At 47.8% G+C, this 20067-nt stretch overlaps 1 protein-coding gene across 2 annotated transcripts in view; it reads right to left on the reverse strand.

Annotated features, from left to right (window-relative positions):
* The window catches only part of rnf123 (ring finger protein 123), a 484329-nt gene that overhangs the window by 145951 nt on the left and 318311 nt on the right, over window positions 1-20067 (reverse strand). For both annotated transcript variants that reach the window (XM_084325137.1, XM_084325136.1), the window contains exon 33: window positions 8524-8580. In XM_084325137.1, coding sequence (XP_084181263.1) covers window positions 8524-8580 — 57 coding nt within the window. The remainder of the gene's footprint in view (window positions 1-8523; window positions 8581-20067) is intronic.

Genomic DNA, 20067 nt, shown 5'->3' on the forward strand with positions numbered 1-20067 from the left:
GAGATCACCTGGTGATGAACTGTTGTCTTTATCACAGAGAGAGAGAGAGATCACCTGGTGATGAACTGTTGTCTTTATCACAGAGAGAGAGATCACCTGGTGATGAACTGTTGTCTTTATCACAGAGAGAGAGATCACCTGGTGATGAACTGTTGTCTTTATCACAGAGAGAGAGATCACCTGGTGATGAACTGTTGTCTTTATCACAGAGAGAGAGATCACCTGGTGATGAACTGTTGTCTTTATCACAGAGAGAGAGAGAGATCACCTGGTGATGAACTGTTGTCTTTATCACAGAGAGAGAGAGAGATCACCTGGTGATGAACTGTTGTCTTTATCACAGAGAGAGAGAGAGATCACCTGGTGATGAACTGTTGTCTTTATCACAGAGAGAGAGATCACCTGGTGATGAACTGTTGTCTTTATCACAGAGAGAGAGAGAGATCACCTGGTGATGAACTGTTGTCTTTATCACAGAGAGAGAGATCACCTGGTGATGAACTGTTGTCTTTATCACAGAGAGAGATCACCTGGTGATGAACTGTTGTCTTTATCACAGAGAGAGAGAGATCACCTGGTGATGAACTGTTGTCTTTATCACAGAGAGAGAGATCACCTGGTGATGAACTGTTGTCTTTATCACAGAGAGAGATCACCTGGTGATGAACTGTTGTCTTTATCACAGAGAGAGAGAGAGATCACCTGGTGATGAACTGTTGTCTTTATCACAGAGAGAGAGAGATCACCTGGTGATGAACTGTTGTCTTTATCACAGAGAGAGAGAGAGAGATCACCTGGTGATGAACTGTTGTCTTTATCACAGAGAGAGAGAGAGATCACCTGGTGATGAACTGTTGTCTTTATCACAGAGAGAGAGAGATCACCTGGTGATGAACTGTTGTCTTTATCACAGAGAGAGAGAGAGAGATCACCTGGTGATGAACTGTTGTCTTTATCACAGAGAGAGAGAGAGATCACCTGGTGATGAACTGTTGTCTTTATCACAGAGAGAGAGATCACCTGGTGATGAACTGTTGTCTTTATCACAGAGAGAGAGAGATCACCTGGTGATGAACTGTTGTCTTTATCACAGAGAGAGAGATCACCTGGTGATGAACTGTTGTCTTTATCACAGAGAGAGAGAGATCACCTGGTGATGAACTGTTGTCTTTATCACAGAGAGAGAGATCACCTGGTGATGAACTGTTGTCTTTATCACAGAGAGAGAGATCACCTGGTGATGAACTGTTGTCTTTATCACAGAGAGAGAGAGAGATCACCTGGTGATGAACTGTTGTCTTTATCACAGAGAGAGATCACCTGGTGATGAACTGTTGTCTTTATCACAGAGAGAGCGAGATCACCTGGTGATGAACTGTTGTCTTTATCACAGAGAGAGAGAGAGATCACCTGGTGATGAACTGTTGTCTTTATCACAGAGAGAGAGAGAGATCACCTGGTGATGAACTGTTGTCTTTATCACAGAGAGAGAGAGAGATCACCTGGTGATGAACTGTTGTCTTTATCACAGAGAGAGAGAGAGATCACCTGGTGATGAACTGTTGTCTTTATCACAGAGAGAGAGATCACCTGGTGATGAACTGTTGTCTTTATCACAGAGAGAGAGAGAGATCACCTGGTGATGAACTGTTGTCTTTATCACAGAGAGAGAGAGAGATCACCTGGTGATGAACTGTTGTCTTTATCACAGAGAGAGAGATCACCTGGTGATGAACTGTTCTAGTCTTGGTTCTAGTTCATCCTTCCTGGACCCCCAGGTTAACGTCGGTAGTGTGATAGTAAAGGGTTAACCTTCTGTAGTGTGGCAGTGAAAGGGTTAACCTGCTGCCATGTGGCAGTGAAAGGGTTAACCTTCTGTGTATTGTCGCAGTGAAAGGGTTAACCGTTTGGTAGTGCGACAGTGAAAGGTTAACACTTTCAGAGCCACCAGGGGGTGTCGTACTTACCTGGCTGAATGCCAGCCTTAAGAGGGCTGATTTTGCGATATTTCATGATTTTCGCGGATCGATTTCTATATTCTATATTTTAGTTATGTGGAAATGGTTCGGCTCATTTGACAAACACTAGTTGCTGTACAATACGAAAAAAACTGTTTGTTTCTACATGCCTTCGTTCGTTCACAATTCCACGCTAAAAAAGGTAAACATTGGCCAAAATAGACGCTCATTTCCTGGAAACGGAGTTATGATGTATTTTCTGCAGCGAGCAGAAATCATGATATTTGCTCGTCTGAGACACATTATTCCAAGTTCATAGGGTAAACACACTGTACACACACCACCTAGTGTTGTTTATCATTCATGAAATGCAATACAGATATTATATAGGGATATTTTTATTGATTACGTTGTATGCCTATATTTCTTTTTCCACACTTACTGCATATATAGCTCAACATAGCGACAATATATATAGGCATACAACGTAAATCAATATCTATATAAAAAAGCAGCCATTTATCAAAATATCCCTATATCCTTTACTGCATTTCATAAATCATAAACACTAGGTGGTTTTGTTATTTGCTCATTTCTATATTGTTATATACAATATAGAAATGAGCAAAAATTACATAAATTAGCAAAAACGACATACAATATAGAACCATTCATGTACTGTTAGCTGTTTGAATTACATTTTGCAAGTTCATCATGGGCTCAACCCATACTCAGCTGTTTGTGATGCACATTTTACCTGTGTGCCATGGTGTAGTCGTCCATACATGACAGGTAGTATGACAAGTATTCTGACATTTTTGCATTGCATTATAATGTATTCTGTATATTATAATCTAAGACACACAAGTTATAAAAAAGCATTGCATTATAATGTATTCTGTATATAATAAACACTTGAAACTTGATGAAGTGGAAAAGATGTCTTTACTTCAGATAAAGCACCATTGAGTTTGTGCATCAGCACACACATGTAAAGTGCATTCGTTTTGACCTAGCACAATGGCGGATCACCATTGAATTTGTGCATTTAGAACATTCACATCAACATGTAAAGTGCATTCGTTTTGACCTAGCACAATGGCGGATCACCATTGAATTTATGCATTTAGAACATTCACATCAACATGTAAAGGGCATTCGTTTTGACCTAGCACAATGGCGAATCACCATTGAATTTGTGCATTTAGAACATTCACAGTACATTTATTCATATATTCAAGTGCATTCGCTTTGACCTGGCAAAATGGCCGATAACCATTGAGTTTGTGCATCAGAACACATATTTACATGTAAAGTACGTTAGTTTTGACCTGGCTAAATGGCCGACAACCATTGAGTTTGTGCATAAGAACATATATTTACATGTAAAGTGTGTTAGTTAGTAAAGTGAGGCATATGTACAGCAGCTAACACCAGGACAATGATGAACGGCATTGACAAGCGAGACCACCATTGCTACTCTGAAAGTGGACCAAGAATAGTGTTCCAAATATATCCATGTTCCAACACCTTTGTTCTGTACAAACAGAAATACCTAGATTGTGAAATACTTACACTATTTACATATTTACAAGACACTATACACTATACACTCATCTATCATAACAACACATAGTACGGGGAAGTACACATCCATCCACATATTTCATGGAGTGTTTCCACTCTACCACACAAGAGAGATAATACTCAGCTAGCATAATCTCTCTTTGTGTGGTAGAGTGTGAAACACTCTTGATGCAGGGGGACTCCACACTTTGCGCAGTATGATCTTGTTTACCGCCTGCTGCCTTTTTTCTTACAGACCCGGCATATTCTCATGGGATGCTTCTTCTTTGGGGTGGATGCGTACTTCCTCATAGTATGTGTTGCCATGTTGCCATCCAACCTGCTCTGCGGATCTGTCCTTGGGGCCCTGGGATCACGCTGCCTCCCACCCCCCACCCCCCCACCTGCCACCTCACCTGCCACTGCCTCACCACTTGCCACTGCCTCACCACCTGCCACTGCCTCACCACCTGCCTCATCAGCCAAGTCGTTTACCACACTGATCTGGAACCGTAGGAGTGTCTTGTACGGTCCTGTTGAGTGTCTGGCTCTGTACAGACAAAGGCATTGGCCATGGCTATTTGAATCAAATAGACTACGAACTTCTTGGTCCACTTTGCAGTCTTTCTAATAGAGGGATAGTATGCTATATGCTGATCTAGCTTGTCAACACCGTTCATACACATATTATATGAAACCACGCAGGCCGGCTTCATCACGGCTTCCCTCTCACGTGCACCTTTCCGCCAGATGCGTGATTCCACTAAAGTGTCCTGGTGAAAGCTGCTGATCATCTTGACGATCCTCTTGTCTCTCCAGGCGAGAACCATGACCCGGTTGTTATGCAGGGCCAAGGTCTCGCCCAGCGCAAGGTCAACATTGGTTACATGCTTTACCTGCGCCGGTTCTCCACGGTTCTTCCTCAAGGTACCGCAGACGTGGGTCCTCAACTGTAGGAGTCTGTCAGAGAGGGCCACAGAGTTGTATAAATTGTCCATGAACAGCTTGTAACCCTCGCCTGCGAGACGTCCTAGGAGCACCACGACTGTGTCCTTGAGGTTCCCCGGGTTCCCACAATATGGCTGCAGTGCAAAGCAGTAACCAGTGCGAGATTCACAGAGCACATATGACTTGATGCCATATTTGGTGGGCGTCAGTGGATTGTACACTTTGAACGCTAAGCGTCCACGCCAGGCCAGCATCCCCTCATCTATACTAATATTGTGGCTAGGCTGAAATAGCTCCTGGAAGCGGTGCACGAGGTAGTCTAGGACCGGGCATACTTTGTACAGTTTATCATCAGGATTTATCGCCTGATTGTCACTAAAGTGCAAGAACCTCCAAATTAACTGGAACCTATTGCGGGGCATTGTGTCTGAGAAATGGGGGCAAAAGAAAATTTACTCAGTTGACCAGTACATATACATCGCTGGCTTGTGATCGATCCCCGTCAGGAAGAGTATTCCCAAGAACCTCCATAGCTCCTCAACAGTGACGGGCTTCCACTTACGTAGCCTGTTACTCACCCGGTCGGGATCAATGAGGGCCATTGTCTGTTGGGCGTACAAGTTAGTTTGATGTGCAATGTTACCCATGAACTCGTCTGTGAGGAACAGACGCAAAAAGGCAAGGGGGCGGTCTGATGTGATCATGGCCGCATCTTGCAGTGGTCCTGGCTTGGCTTCTAAATCAATCTCGGTTGGTACGAAATTGCCAGAGATCCAGTCATCCTGGCTCCCACTGGGAGCTGACCTGCTTCGCCGGCCTCTGCCCCGGCCTTTGCCCCGCCCTGTAAATTATGAAAATATTACAATAACTAACTAGTCTACCATGTACACCCTATACTGTAGACACACATTCATATAATACATAGTTAGAAACGTGTGTGAGTGAATGAGTCAGTGTGAGATAGTGATGCCTAACTTACCCCTCTGCCTAGAAGGGACCGCTTCCTCCTCCTCTGCCTCCTCCTCTGCCTCAGAAGCTGGGCCTCTCTCTGAAATAACAAGGAACGGTCAGCTTTGTCACAATGCATTTACAGTTATATCCTACATACAATGTAGGATGGTTACACACCATATCTACAAACAGTACACAAACTGCTCACCTAAAATCTGCGGCGTGCGAGGCCTTGAAGCGGCTCTGGCGGCCACGTCCACATCAGAGTCGTTGTCGGATTCCATGGCTCGAGCGGCCACCTCATCCATCTCAATATCATCCTCAGACGGGGCAGATTCTGTGTCGGTATCTGCAATAAAAACAGTCAAGTCAGCTTTATTATTGGAGGATAAATAGAGAGAGGAGAGAAAGAAGAGAGAGTAGAGAGAGGAGAGATAGGAGAGGAGATATAGGAGAGATAGGAGAGAGAGGGAGATAGAGAGAGAGATAGACTGCCACCAGGTGTGTGATCAAAGACAGATTTTAATCAAAAATCACCCCCCCCCCCATTAGCTGCACCAATACAGAAAAAATACAGAAAAACGCATGTGATTTTATATATATAGATATTATAGAGGATAAATATGAGAGATGGGAGATAGAGAAGAGAGAGGAGGAGAGAGGAGAGAGGAGAGGAGAGAGAGACTGCCACCATGTGTGATCAAAGACAGATATTTCATCAAAGATCACCCCCCCCCCCCCCCCCAATGAACAAATTCGAAAAAATACAGAAAAACGCATGTGATTTTATATATATAGATATTAGAGGATAAATATGAGAGATGGGAGATAGAGAAGAGAGAGGAGGAGAGAGGAGAGAGGAGATAGGAGAGATAGGAGAGAGGGAGAGAGAGAGAGACTGCCACCATGTGTGATCAATGACAGATATTTCATCAAAGATCACCCCCCCCCCCCCATGAACAAATTCGAAAAAATACAGAAAAACTCATGTGATTTTATATATATAGATATTATAGAGGATAAATATGAGAGATAGAAGAGAGAGAAGGATAGAGGAGAGAGGAGAGGAGAGAGACTGCCACCATGTGTGATCAAAGACAGATATTTTATCAAAGATCACCCCCCCCCCCCATTAGCTGTGCCAATGAACAAATTCAAAAAAATACAGAAAAACGCATGTTACTTTATATAGATAGATAAATAAGTACATGACAGACATATTTATCGTCACCAAGACATGCAATGCACTCACACACAAGTATAGACCCAGCCCCAGATCAAAGACATTTAGCATCAAAGCAGCACCCCCCTTCCCCCACACTAGCTGGATGCCAGAAGAACAAAGGATTATATTCAAACTAAATGTGCTTTTATTTTACCTGCGCCACGTCGATTACCAGGCCAGACCCCAGCATGTGCTGAATTACCTAAAATAAATGGAAGCATTACTTCAGTTAGTCGGCGATAATATAATATAAAGTAATACATCATGCATCGCTGTACTACGGTGCGTTCACACTGAACGCGCGCACAATCTACAACTATTTCCACAGACGAGCCAAAAACGGCAGAACGCGTTTTTTTGACAGTATGTAATACATAATATAGAAACTAGCAAATAACGAGAGACAGTATACAATATACAGTAGCGTGAAATGCATGTGGCGCGTTCACAGGATGGCTACAAACATTTCGCACAGACGAGCAAATAACGAGACAAACCTCATTATTTTGACAGTATGTAATATATAATATATAAAATAGCAAATAACGAGAGACATTATACAATATACAATCTATAAAGTAGCTTGACACGCATGATACATCGCTGTAATGCGTTCACATACTAGCGTGACTGAACGCACGCACGTACAAACATTTATGATTTATTGAATTGAAATGATCTTACCTGGAAGCCATTCATCCTTGGATGGAACGTCGGATTAATCCGACGATGCATTAGCTGCCAGAAGGATGTTCTCAGAGCAAGTCGTTTTAGCAACCCGCTTCCTCTGACTTCTGGCTGGAGGCGCACTTTCGTTGTCTCTTCATGGTTTATGCCCTACTCTCAAGTATGACTATAAAAAGACTATAAAAACTACTACAGACTAGTGTTACTAACTAACACGACTAAGTACTCTTCTAAAAAGTACTGCACTCTAAAGTACTGCGACTAATATTACCTATAACTACTAATAAATACAAATATTACAAATAAAACAAATATTACCACTACTACTAATGAAATACTATCTTATCTCTTACTTATCAATGCTCAACGGTCAAATCAAATCAAAGGCTAATCTCTCTTACTAATCTCTCTCTATCTCAATAACTGTATCACTTGCAAAAACCAACCAAGACGCTCAGAGTTCACTGACTGTGACCAGGTTAAATACCAGGTGGGCAAGCCTTGACCTTTACTATTGACCAATCCTAGCAGAGATCTATTATTATGTGCAATACTGCAGGTAAGGTCAATAATGTTACAGATGTGTTACAAACATAGGGAGAGACTGCCACCTAGTGGATTCGATCGAAATTGCATGCCTAGGTGTTCAAAAATGTGCCAGCGAGCAGCCCGTGAGTCCCCAGTATAGGAAAATCGAAAAAAAGAAAAACGACATAAAAGCGCTATATAGCGTTGGCGGCACTCAACGGTCGGCATGAACTAACGACAAAACGCGTGGCTGGCACTCAAAGTGTTAAAGCACTGGATCTTCAGTCTTTTATGCCAAAATAGTCACATGTGACCCCCTGATGACCCCTGCTGACCCCTACACAAGATGGCAGATCCAGAGCTTTAAGTACCGTCTCTGGTGGTCAGGAAGGATTCATAGAAGGATTCATAGTACGTACTGTAATTATCTCTTTATGTCTGAAATCATATGAACTGCTGTCTCGATGTGAGTAAGGTTAGGGTCTGTCATGTGATTGGTCCTCAGCCCATTTTGACGCCCAGATATGAATAGGAAGCAGGACCAATCATATTCATACACACACACGCACACACACACACACTATATATACCGTTTTTAATCCTTTTAGATACATTCTGATAAATAAAATGGTTATGACCTTTGAATTTCAGGGTCCTCACCTTCAGTTGGCGAGTGTCCACAAAGTTCCTCTCCGGGCGCTCTGCAGCCTGCTGGATCTGGGGGGTTATTAAAGGATATTAAAGGTTATTAAGGTAATTAAAGGCTATTAAAGGTTATTAAAGGACAGAGTCAAGTTTCCACTTTCCATTTGAACAGTGTTTAAAGGGTAAGTTCAGAATGATGGTGTTATTTCTATGATGTTGTTGAAGAGACCAGGGCCCTCATTTATCAATGGTGCGTACGCACAGATATGTGCATAAACCGTGCATACAATAATTTCTAAGCAAAGTGTGGGACTTATCAATTTGAACATGTGCTTGAGATTGTGCATATATCTACGCACAGCTCAGACCGTGCGTACATGGCGCCCAGCGATAGAATATGAAGACTGCAACATGAGACGGACTTTCATGCATTAGTTTCAACACTGACTTGTTCTGTATGACCCGTAATTCATTATAGTTAATTGTAAAATAGCGACAGTAGTGTAATTATTGTGAAACCCTATAAATAGCATTTGGAATAGGTCTTTCTTTCCAAATGAATGCAGCATGGTTTATCGGAATACTACGGGGTGCACTGACTGCGCTCCGTGGGGAGCTGTTTTCAGAGATATGGCAGTCTATTTGCAGAGAGAACATAATATTAACTAGAGTCCGCTACACAAGACACATTGGGCCTCATTCCACAATACTCTCCTATAGGGGTGTAACGGTACGTGTATTCGTCCCGCGAATTTACGGTACGGCCGTCACGGTGCGGTACACGCAACCATACGGCGAATACGCCCCACAGCGCAAACACACGAGTCATGCATGCAGGCACTCGCGAGGTTCGTGAGAGAACAGCGCGCGTGGCCGGGCACACCGAGTCAGACTTCAGAGCGGCGAAAGTGCACGGAGAAAGGCACATTTACATTGGAACAGCTGCAGGGTCATTACAGTTTTACAGTTTTCTTTTGTTTTCTTGTTCACCCAATAACGTTAACCAAATGAAACCAATGGAAAGAAACACACACGCGTCGCCGACACACACGCGCCAACAAACACATCAACATTCTCCCCCACCGGACTCACAGGCACAGCTCATCATCAAATAAGAAAAAGAAACATACTTTTCCGGACAGATCATCTGAGCTCCACTGTGTTTAAATCCAAATAATCCTCTGCCATTGTTGTAATATGTCATCTGTTCTCTAGTATTCAGTCTCGTCGTGAAGTTAAATTCTCTTTAGAAGTGAAACCGAAACTTAGCAAGGATAAGTTGTTAAAGGGGCAGTAGGCAAGTGGATGCCTAAACACAGAATGACACCAGTATCACTGACTAACACGGCAAGCCTATAGAAAATTATTCTATTTAATAATAATAATTATAATAATTATCATAAATATAATATATAAAAAAAAAAATAATAAGAAATCAAAGTAAAAAATGTATATTAACACATTGTGCATCAAGAACGGAGTAAATTGTTATTGCCCGCCATGCGTTGAACGACAACAACGGCGTATCACGTGTTTGGGATCAATATTAAAAAATTTCGCCATGGCATTCATAATTCATCCAGCCTCCCTCCGGATCGCAGCCGGACCCAACGCCTCAATACCGCCGCCTGGTGGATGGTCGGGCGAGTTACACTCACGCCAAACCGGAAGTGGCGATCGGTGCATCGAGGAAATTCCTCCGCCAGAGATATATTGTGGCGTGGATCAATATACACACTCGAGTGCATTTGGATCGCTTTCGAAATGCAATAATCGATATGATTTCGGCGTTTATTGTGTCATACAAACCGGAAATGGATCTAGCAGATCGACGTCAAATAATTGGGATATTTTTCCTCCAGTCTCATCGGCGAACGGTAAGGGAAACTAACGTTACTTTCAGCTTGATTGTCCATTTCTTTGTTTGCAATCAGTCTGATCAATATATCAACCCATACTAAATAAAGCCGTTACTGACGATCAAGGAATTATAAACGACCCCCCCCCCCCTTTCCTTCACGCATGATGAAGCATAATGTATACGATCATATACATTTTAATTATTTTATATAGCGTGTATAGGAAAGAAACACCAATCGATAATCTATCGTAGGCTTCAGGGCCTATAACTAGCGTTTTTGGAATTACAGCAGAAAAGCTTAAAAACATACTTATATTCTCGACGGTATTAACACAACAATGTATGAATGAAAAAATATAACGTTCCCACATCCGTAACGATAGATACCCGATGTTGAATGGGCCATAGTAATGCAGATATAGCTATAATATTTAAAAAGTTATAGCCCTGCAAAGAAGGTAAACATCTCCATAGGCTTACAAGCGGTGGCAGAGAGGGCATAATGATGGGCACAATGCATGGCGCCCAATGTGTTAATAATAATAATTATAATTTTTTTTTTCTGTTGTACCGAACTTGTACCGAATCGTGACACCAATACCGAGGTATGTACCGAACCGTGGCTTCTGTGTACCGTTACTGTGAGGTTTCTGTCCTTGCTCTCTCACTCGTTCTGTTCCTTTAACCACCTCGCTCTGTTTTCATTTGTTTTTTCTGTTAATTATTTCAATTCCCTCATTCACACGCTTCTCCCCAGTGACGTCATCAGAGACGTCGCTGATTGGTTCTCTCAGGTCCGCACGCTTTTCAATCACATTCCCCAGCTGTCACTGCTTGTCAATCAATCAATCCCTTATTATTTATACCCCTTTTCTCCACTCTAAGTTTGTTGGATCGTCTTGATTTTTCTCTGGTTGCATTCTCCGTTTTGCTACTGCTGCTGCTTTTGCTCTCTGTGCTATCTCCAGGATTTTTCCAAGAAGCCTTCCTCTTGGACACCTGTTCCCGTGGCGCGCGCTCGCTCCGCTGTTGTTCCAGCACCATTACGCATTACGTCTGGGTGAGTTTTTATTGACTGTCTTGATCTATTCCGTTTTTCGTGTGTTACTATTACACTGAAGATTACCACCTTTTTGTCAGACAGTCACTCACCCAGCGTTCCCTTTTGTTTGTTCCCTCTGGGATAATATTTTTGGGACTTTTTCATCTCCCTCTGTGTGTTGCTCACACCGAAGATATTATTCACATTTGGATTGTTTTTTGGACTTCACTACTGTGTGTATATTACACGAAGATATTCACTTGGGACTGTGTTTGGAATTTTGCTCACTGTGTGTATTACACGAAGAGATTCACTTGGGATTTGTTTTGGAATTGTGCTCACTGTGTTTAATTACACGAAGATTAGTTCACCCTGTTCTCCTGCTCGTTCAACCTGCACTGTTGTTGACTCGTTCCCTCTCTCCCTCTCTCGGTCTCGCAACACATCGGAGATTCTGCCGAGAGAATTCTGCAGAGCGGTTCTGACGTCAACATCTGCTATTCCCAAACTACCACCACGGGAGAAGCTGCAGAGCAGCAGAACTTTTGCCCCCTGGCCTATGTACCTGTCTTGTTGACTTGCCTATCCTGTACTCTTATATTTAGTATTCAAATAAACAAGCCCTTGTATTTGGCAACTCTGAATTCCTACTCTCTTGTGTCGTGCGTTTGGGGTCGGTGTCAAACCATAACATTACGATCCAACCAAAATGACGACCCCAGCCGACACAGAGAGGGTCAGAACCGCACTTGCAAATCAAGTCGAGTTGACCAGGGATCACAGTCTCCAATTAGAGCGGGCTGCGGCTGCGGTGCAGAATCTCAGGGATCTGGTCCTGCCTATGCAGGGTTCAATGGCCGCTATGGCGGGACAACAGTCCGACATTCTCGCTCAGCTTCACTCGCTGGGCGACACCGTTAATACCTTTCATCTCTCACACCCTTCAGGAGCATTCCCCGCAGCCCCAGCAGATCTCGCATCTCGGGAACCCCGTCTCTCCGTCCCATGGCTGTTCGACGGTAATCCCGAGGAGTGTGCCACATTCATCATGCAATGTGAGTTGGTTTTCCGTCATCAACCAAGCCGTTTTTCTGGCCATGCTGCCCAGTGGGTCACTTCCTCCTGGGCAATGGAAGCAGATTTTTTGTTTTCCTATCCAGACTTCGTGGCGGAGCTCCGCAGAGTGTTCCACCATCCAGCCCGAGGTCTGGACCCTGGAGCCCGGTTGGGGACCTTCCGACAGGGGAGCGGCAGGGTGACGGACTATGTCATGGAGTTTCGACTGGCGGCGGTGGAGAGTGGATGGAACGAACCTGCTCTTCGCCTAACCTTCTTGAGGGGGCTCAGTGACGCAGTCCGGGACCAGCTCGCTACCCGGGAGTTGCCCGACTCCCTCGAGGATCTGTTTAGCCTCGTCATCCGTATTGACGGACGCCTCCTGGAGAGAAGGCGCGAGAGGACCCGACTGTTACCTCCTGAAGCACCCCGGACTCCTGGACGCCCCGTCCCCAACACTACTGGTGGTAACAGGCTTCCCCGTTCGGTTCGCGAGGAGGAACCCATGCAGCTGGGACGCTCTCATCTGAGCCAGGCGGAGCGTGAGGCAAGGCTTAGGTCCGGTCTCTGCCTCTACTGCGGAGGTGCGGGACACCGTATCGCCGACTGCCCCACCCGGCCAAAAGATCAGGCTCACCGAGATCCTGGTGAGCCGTTTTTCCCATTCCCAGCGCCACCTGACCATCTGATGAGCGTCACCCTGGCCTGGGGGGACCAACGTGCCACGGTGGAGGCCCTCATCGACTCTGGGGCAGACGAGAATTTCCTCGACTTCGAGTTTGCCACCCGAGCCAACATACCTCTTGAGGACCTTGTGAGGCCCTTGGAGATCTTTTCGTTGGACCAACACCGCCTGGCCGACATCTCTCAACGCACCGGCCCAGTCGTGCTGACCATCGCTGGAAACCACGTCGAGAGAATCCAGTTCCTCATTACCCAATCCCCCCTTGTCCCGGTGGTCCTGGGTAGGCCCTGGCTCGCGCTGCACGAGCCCCACATCGCCTGGTCCTCCGGTACCATCAGGGCCTGGAGCTCCTCCTGTCACGCCCGCTGTCTGCAGGCGGCGTCCTGTCCCCCGCCCCGGAGGCCCGCTGGTGAGTTGCCCCCGGACCCCTCGTCCATACCTCCCGAGTACCACGACCTCATGGAGGTATTCAGTAAGACCAGGGCTTACCAGGGCTTTGTAACTGGCGCTGCTGTGATGGCTGCCTTTCTGATCGCTCCGACGAGACTGTGCTTTATTTTGTTAATTTTTATAGTATTAGGAGTTTTATTTGCACCAACTGTTGGTGCATTATATGTGTATGACCGTCAGTCAATCATTGACATTGGATTAAGAAAAACTTACCGTTTGGATTGCTCTCTGGATCGGATCGCTGAACAGCAGAAATGGCCCGCCGAGATCCTTTGTTATGCCGGCCACGGACAAGACCAAAAGCCGCCGCGAAGACGAGGAAAGAGAGCCGGGGTCCGGAACAGACTGAGGTCCAAACGACACAGAACCACATTGCCCAGCATATTGTTGGCCAATGTGCAATCGATAGGAAACAAATTGGACGACATCAGAGCAAGGATCCAATTCCAGAGGGACATTCGGGATTGTAACGTCCTCTGTTTCACAGAAACTTGGCTGAGTCCAGATGTCCCGAATCATGCAATAGAACCGGCAGACCACTTCTTCGTTCTACGAAAAGACCGGACGGCATTAGAGTCACTAAAGAAGAAAGGAGGCGGCATTGCCTTCATGATAAACAAGGAGTGGTGCGATTTAGGCAACACAAAGGAAATGTCTAACCACTGCTCCCCAGACCTGGAGTTTATCACGATAAAATGTCGACCCTTCTTCCTCCCAAGAGAGTTAACGTCCATCATCCTCATCGGAGTGTACATTCCACCACACGCGAACACTGAGGTCGCACTTTCAAAACTTCACGACGAGGTAAACAAACTCCAGGCAGCTAACGTTGACGCGGCCATTTTGGTCTTGGGGGATTTCAACAGCGCGCGTCTTAAAAAGGTGCTGCCGAATTTCTATCAGCATGTGACCTGTCCCACCAGAGGCGAGAACATATTAGACCATGTATACTCGCAATTTAAGAATGGGTACAAGTCACAGGCTCTTAGTCCATTCGGTAAAAGCGATCACGCCGCAATTTTTCTTTTGCCTAAGTACAAACAGTGTCTCAAGCGAACGCCGGTGGTCTCGCGAGAGGTTAAGCGTTGGGCCGTGACGTCAGTAGAGTCACTCCAAGCAGTGCTGGGAAGCACAGAATGGAGTGTATTCCGTGATAACACAGCCAATATTAACGAATACACCGAAACGGTGATTGACTATGTCTGTACTCAGGTAGAAGTAATAATCCCCACCACCAAAATTAATATCTACCCAAATCAAAAGCCCTGGGTAGACAAATCCGTCCGTGAGGCTCTGAAAGTGCGCACATCAGCATACAACACCGGGCTGGTGACAGGCAACATGGAAGAACACAAGATGGCAAGATACAACGTCAGGAGAGCAGTAATAGAGGCAAAACGGCGTTACAGGGATAAAGTTGAACTTCAGTTTGAACAGGCTGACTCTAGAGGCATGTGGCAGGGCCTCAGAACAATGACAGACTACAAAGGAACCCCCCTCAAACTGAACAGTGACATCTCCTTAGCAAATGATCTCAACTCCTTCTATGCGAGGTTTGAGGCTGTGAATAACAACACCAGCCTACAAACCACGGCAATGGGGGGGGGGGGGTCTGCTGATGGAGACTCAGTGTTCAGGGTAACAGAGCATGAGGTGAGACGGATCTTTAAAAAAGTGGATATCAGGAAGGCAGCAGGACCGGACGGCATCCCCGGCCGCGTCCTAAAAGTCTGTGCCGACCAACTGGCCCCGGTATTCACTGACATCTTCAACCTGTCCTTGGAACAGGCCGTCATCCCCACCTGTCTGAAGAAGTCCACCATCATCCCTGTACCCAAAAAATCTACGCCCGCTTGCCTCAACGACTACCGCCCTGTAGCCCTCACCTCCATAGCCATGAAGTGCTTTGAGAAGCTAGTGAAGGGCTACATCTGTTCCTCCCTCCCCATCAACCTGGACCCTCTGCAATTTGCATATCGCCCCAACAGGTCCACGGAGGACGCCATAGCCCATGTGCTGCACACAGCAGCATCACATCTGGACAAGAGGAAGGGGAACTATGTGAGAATGCTGTTCATCGACTACAGCTCAGCATTCAATACCATAGTCCCCTCCAAACTCATAGCCAAGCTCAGGGACCTGGGCTTGAACTATGACCTGTGCCAGTGGGTCCTGGACTTCCTGACGGGCAGACCCCAGGTGGTAAGAGCCGGCAACTGCACCTCCTCATCCATCACGCTCAACATAGGGGCCCCCCAGGGCTGTGTTCTGAGCCCCCTCCTCTACTCCCTGTACACACATGACTGCGTAGCACAGCGGAACAACAACACCATCATCAAATTTGCTGATGACACAGTAGTGGTGGGCCTGATCTCTGCCAACGACGAAAGGGCCTACCTGGAAGAGGTAGAGAACCTGTCACAGTGGTGTCAGGAGAACTGCCTCTCCCTGAACGTCAGCAAAACAAAAGAGATGATTGTGGACTTCAGGAGGTCGGGGGTCAAGGACTACAGCCCCCTCAGCATCGACGGGGCACCAGTTGAGAGAGTGAACAGTTTCAAGTACCTCGGAGCCCACATATCCGAGGACTTGACATGGACCACACACATTGACAGTGTTGTGAAGAAGGCACGACAACGCCTCTACTTCCTCAGGCGCCTAAGGAAGTTCCAAGTCAGTCAGAAGATCCTTAGGAACTTCTACTCATGTACAATAGAGAGCATCCTGACCGGCAACATCACCTCCTGGTTTGGGAATAGCACTGCACAAGACCGTAGCAGACTACAAAGAGTGACACGTTCAGCCGAACGCACAATTAGAGGGGGGCTTCCCACCCTCCAGAACATTTACAACAAGCGGTGCAAGGGGAAGGCTAAGAGAATTATTAAGGACTCGAGCCACCCGAACAACTGCCTCTTTGAACTGCTGCCGTCAGGCAAGCGATACCGGAGTCTTATGGCGAGCACAGAAAGACTCAGAAGGAGCTTCTATCCCCAGGCCATCAGGCTGCTAAACGAACAATAATCGCTAAACGAACAATAATCACTATGCAACAACCATCAAATGCACACACACCCACACGCACACACACACTCACTCAAACAAACAACACACTGCAGCACCCACTCTCCACACTTTAGATCACACAAACACACTTACACTTTATATTTATTGATAAAGGATTTGCACTACAACTCGTACACCTACTGTGAATTGTACCTAAACTGCACCTCGTCCATTTATGCCTTGCACTATATAGTATTGTATATTAGTACACTGCACAGTATTGTATATTGTATGGTAACTACGTCTACGAACATTGTACATATGTCTAAACTGAACACTGTGACCTCTTTTTTTTTTTCTTCTAATTTTTACTATGTTTTTATTTCATACTTATCTTGTCATGCACAGTCTCTGGAGCGCAACAGTAAGAAGCATTTTGTACAAAAGTATTCTGTACTTCTGTATGACAACTATTAAAGAAACTTGAAACTTGAAACTTGAAACTCAGGCCCTTCCACCTCACCGCCCCTATGACTGCGCCATCGACCTCCGCCAAGGGGCTCCCCTTCCCGGCAGCCGCCTCTACAGTCTGACTGTCCCGGAGAAGAAGGCGATGGATCTCTACATCTCTGAGTCATTGGAAGCAGGACTCATTCGGCCTTCCTCCTCCCCGGTGGCGGCCGGGTTCTTCTTTGTTGGTAAGAAGGATGGGGACCTGCGACCCTGCATCGACTATCGTCAGCTCAACGAGATCACCATCAAGAACAAATACCCCCTACCTCTCATGAGCTCCACCTTCGAGCCACTGACCCAGGCCTCGTTCTTCACCAAGCTGGACCTCCGAAGTGCCTACCATCTTGTCCGTATCCGTGAGGGCGATGAATGGAAGACCGCCTTCAAGACCCCCAGGGGCCACTACGAGTACCTGGTAATGCCGTTCGGCCTCACCAACGCCCCGGCGGTATTCCAGGCACTCATGAACGACGTCCTGCGTGACATGCTGGAGGTGTTCGTGGTGGTGTACCTGGACGACATTCTCATCTTTTCCAGGACCCTCGAGGAACACATCCTGCATGTCCGCCGTGTGCTGGAGCGCCTCCTCCACAATCGGCTCTTCGTCAAGGCGGAGAAGTGCCGTTTTCACTCCAACTCCGTCGACTACCTGGGCTTCATCGTTGAGAAGGGCTTGACCCGAGCGGATCCTCGCAAGATCCAGGCTGTGGAGGATTGGCCAGAACCCACCACTCGGAAGGAGTTACAGAGTTTCCTCGGGTTCGCCAACTTCTACCGAAGGTTCATCCGGAACTACAGTCAAGTGGCGGAGCCACTTACCAAGCTAACCTCCCCCGCTCTGCCGTTCGACTGGTCCCCAGCGGCATGCGCTGCGTTCCGCTCCCTCAAGAGAAGGTTCACTTCTGCCCCTATCCTGCTCCACCCTGACCCCAAGAGACAGTTCATCGTGGAGGTGGACGCCTCGGATTCTGGCCTGGGCGCTGTCCTATCCCAGCGATCTCTTTCAGACCAGAAGGTGCATCCTTGCGTCTTCTACTCGCGTCGCTTCCTCCCCGCCGAGAGGAACTACGACACCGGCAATCGGGAGCTGCTGGCGGTCGTGGCTGCGCTGGAAGAGTGGCGTCATTGGCTAGAGGGTGCCGAGGAGCCTTTTACCATCTGGACGGACCACAAGAACCTGACGTTCATCCGCGCTTCCAGGCGCCTCAACGGTCGGCAGGCGAGATGGGCCAGTTTCCTCAGCCGGTTCGACTTCTCGCTGACCTTCCGCCCCGGTTCCCGCAACACGAAGGCCGACTCCCTGTCCCGGATGCACTCCAAGGGGGCTCCACCCTCTGAGGACCCTTCTCCCATCCTCCCGGAGGCCCGAGTGGTTGGAGCCATCACCTTGGGCATCGAGGGTGTGGTGAGGCGTGCCCTACGCTTCCAACGTGCTCCAAGCACCGTCCCTAGGAGTCGTCTCTTCGTCCCCGACTCTGTCCGGTCCCAGGTACTGCTGTGGGGCCATACCAGCCGGTTCGCCTGCCACCCTGGCGTCCATCGCACGTTCTCCTTCCTGGCTCGTCGTTTCTGGTGGCCCACCATGCGGAACGACGTCAAGGAGTTCGTATTGGCCTGCGCGGTCTGTGCCCGCAGCAAGGCCTCTCACCAGGCACCCTCCGGGCTCTTGCAGCCACTTCCCATTCCGAGCCGTCCGTGGTCACATGTGGCGCTCGACTTCGTCACTGGTCTGCCCTCCTCCCAGGGGAACACCTGCCTTCTGACCGTGGTGGATCGATTCAGCAAGGGGGTCCACCTCGTGGCCCTCTCCAAGCTTCCCTCGGCGGCCGAGACGGCGGACCTCCTGACGCACCACGTGTTCCGCCTTCATGGCTTTCCCCAGGACATCGTCTCTGACCGGGGGCCCCAGTTCACCTCCCAGGTATGGCGGGCCTTTTGCAAGGGATTGGGGGCAACGGTCAGTCTCTCCTCTGGTTATCATCCCCAGACTAACGGGCAGACGGAGAGGATGAACCAGAGCGTAGAGTCTGCTCTTCGGTGTGTGGCAGCCGAGAGACCAGCATCCTGGAGCCGTTTCCTTCCCTGGGTTGAATACTCCATCAATTCAATGGTCAGTTCCGCCACCGGCCTCTCCCCTTTTGAGGTCTCCCTGGGCTACCAGCCCCCTCTTTTCCCCGCACAGGAGACGGAAGTGGCAGTTCCCTCCGTGCAGGTCCACCTCGACCGCTGCCGACGAGTTTGGGAGATCACCAGGACCGCGCTGCTCCGGACATCTGAGCGCGCCTGTCGTGGTGCCGACCGGCGCCGGGTTCCTGCGCCGACTTACCGCCCTGGGCAGAGGGTGTGGCTCTCCGCGAAGGACCTCCCGCTACGGTCCTCGGCCAAGAAGCTCAACCCCCGTTTCGTCGGGCCTTTCGAGGTCCTGAAGGTACTCAGTCCGGCGGCCCTGCGCCTGAAGCTTCCTGCATCCATGCACATCCACCCCGTGTTCCATGTCTCCCGGGTTAAGCCCGTCTCCCTCAGTCCCCTTATGCCTCCAGCTCCTGATCCGCCGCCTCCCGTGTTGGTGGATGGTCACCCCCAGTGGCAGGTCCGCCGGTTGATGGGCGTTCGTCGGCGGGGCCGGGGGTTCCAATACCTGGTGGACTGGGAGGGTTACGGCCCTGAGGAGCGTAGCTGGGTCTCCCGGCAGCTCATCGTGGATCCCGGCTTGATCACCGACTTCCATCGAGCCCATCCTGACGAGCCGGGTCGGCCTGGTCGCCGGGTGGCTCCCGTGGAGGGGGGGGGTACTGTGAGGTTTCTGTCCTTGCTCTCTCACTCGTTCTGTTCCTTTAACCACCTCGCTCTGTTTTCATTTGTTTTTTCTGTTAATTATTTCAATTCCCTCATTCACACGCTTCTCCCCAGTGACGTCATCAGAGACGTCGCTGATTGGTTCTCTCA

This window comes from Notolepis coatsorum, assembly GCF_963971535.1.
Source record: "Notolepis coatsorum genome assembly, chromosome: 11".
Taxonomy (NCBI): domain Eukaryota; kingdom Metazoa; phylum Chordata; class Actinopteri; order Aulopiformes; family Paralepididae; genus Notolepis; species Notolepis coatsorum.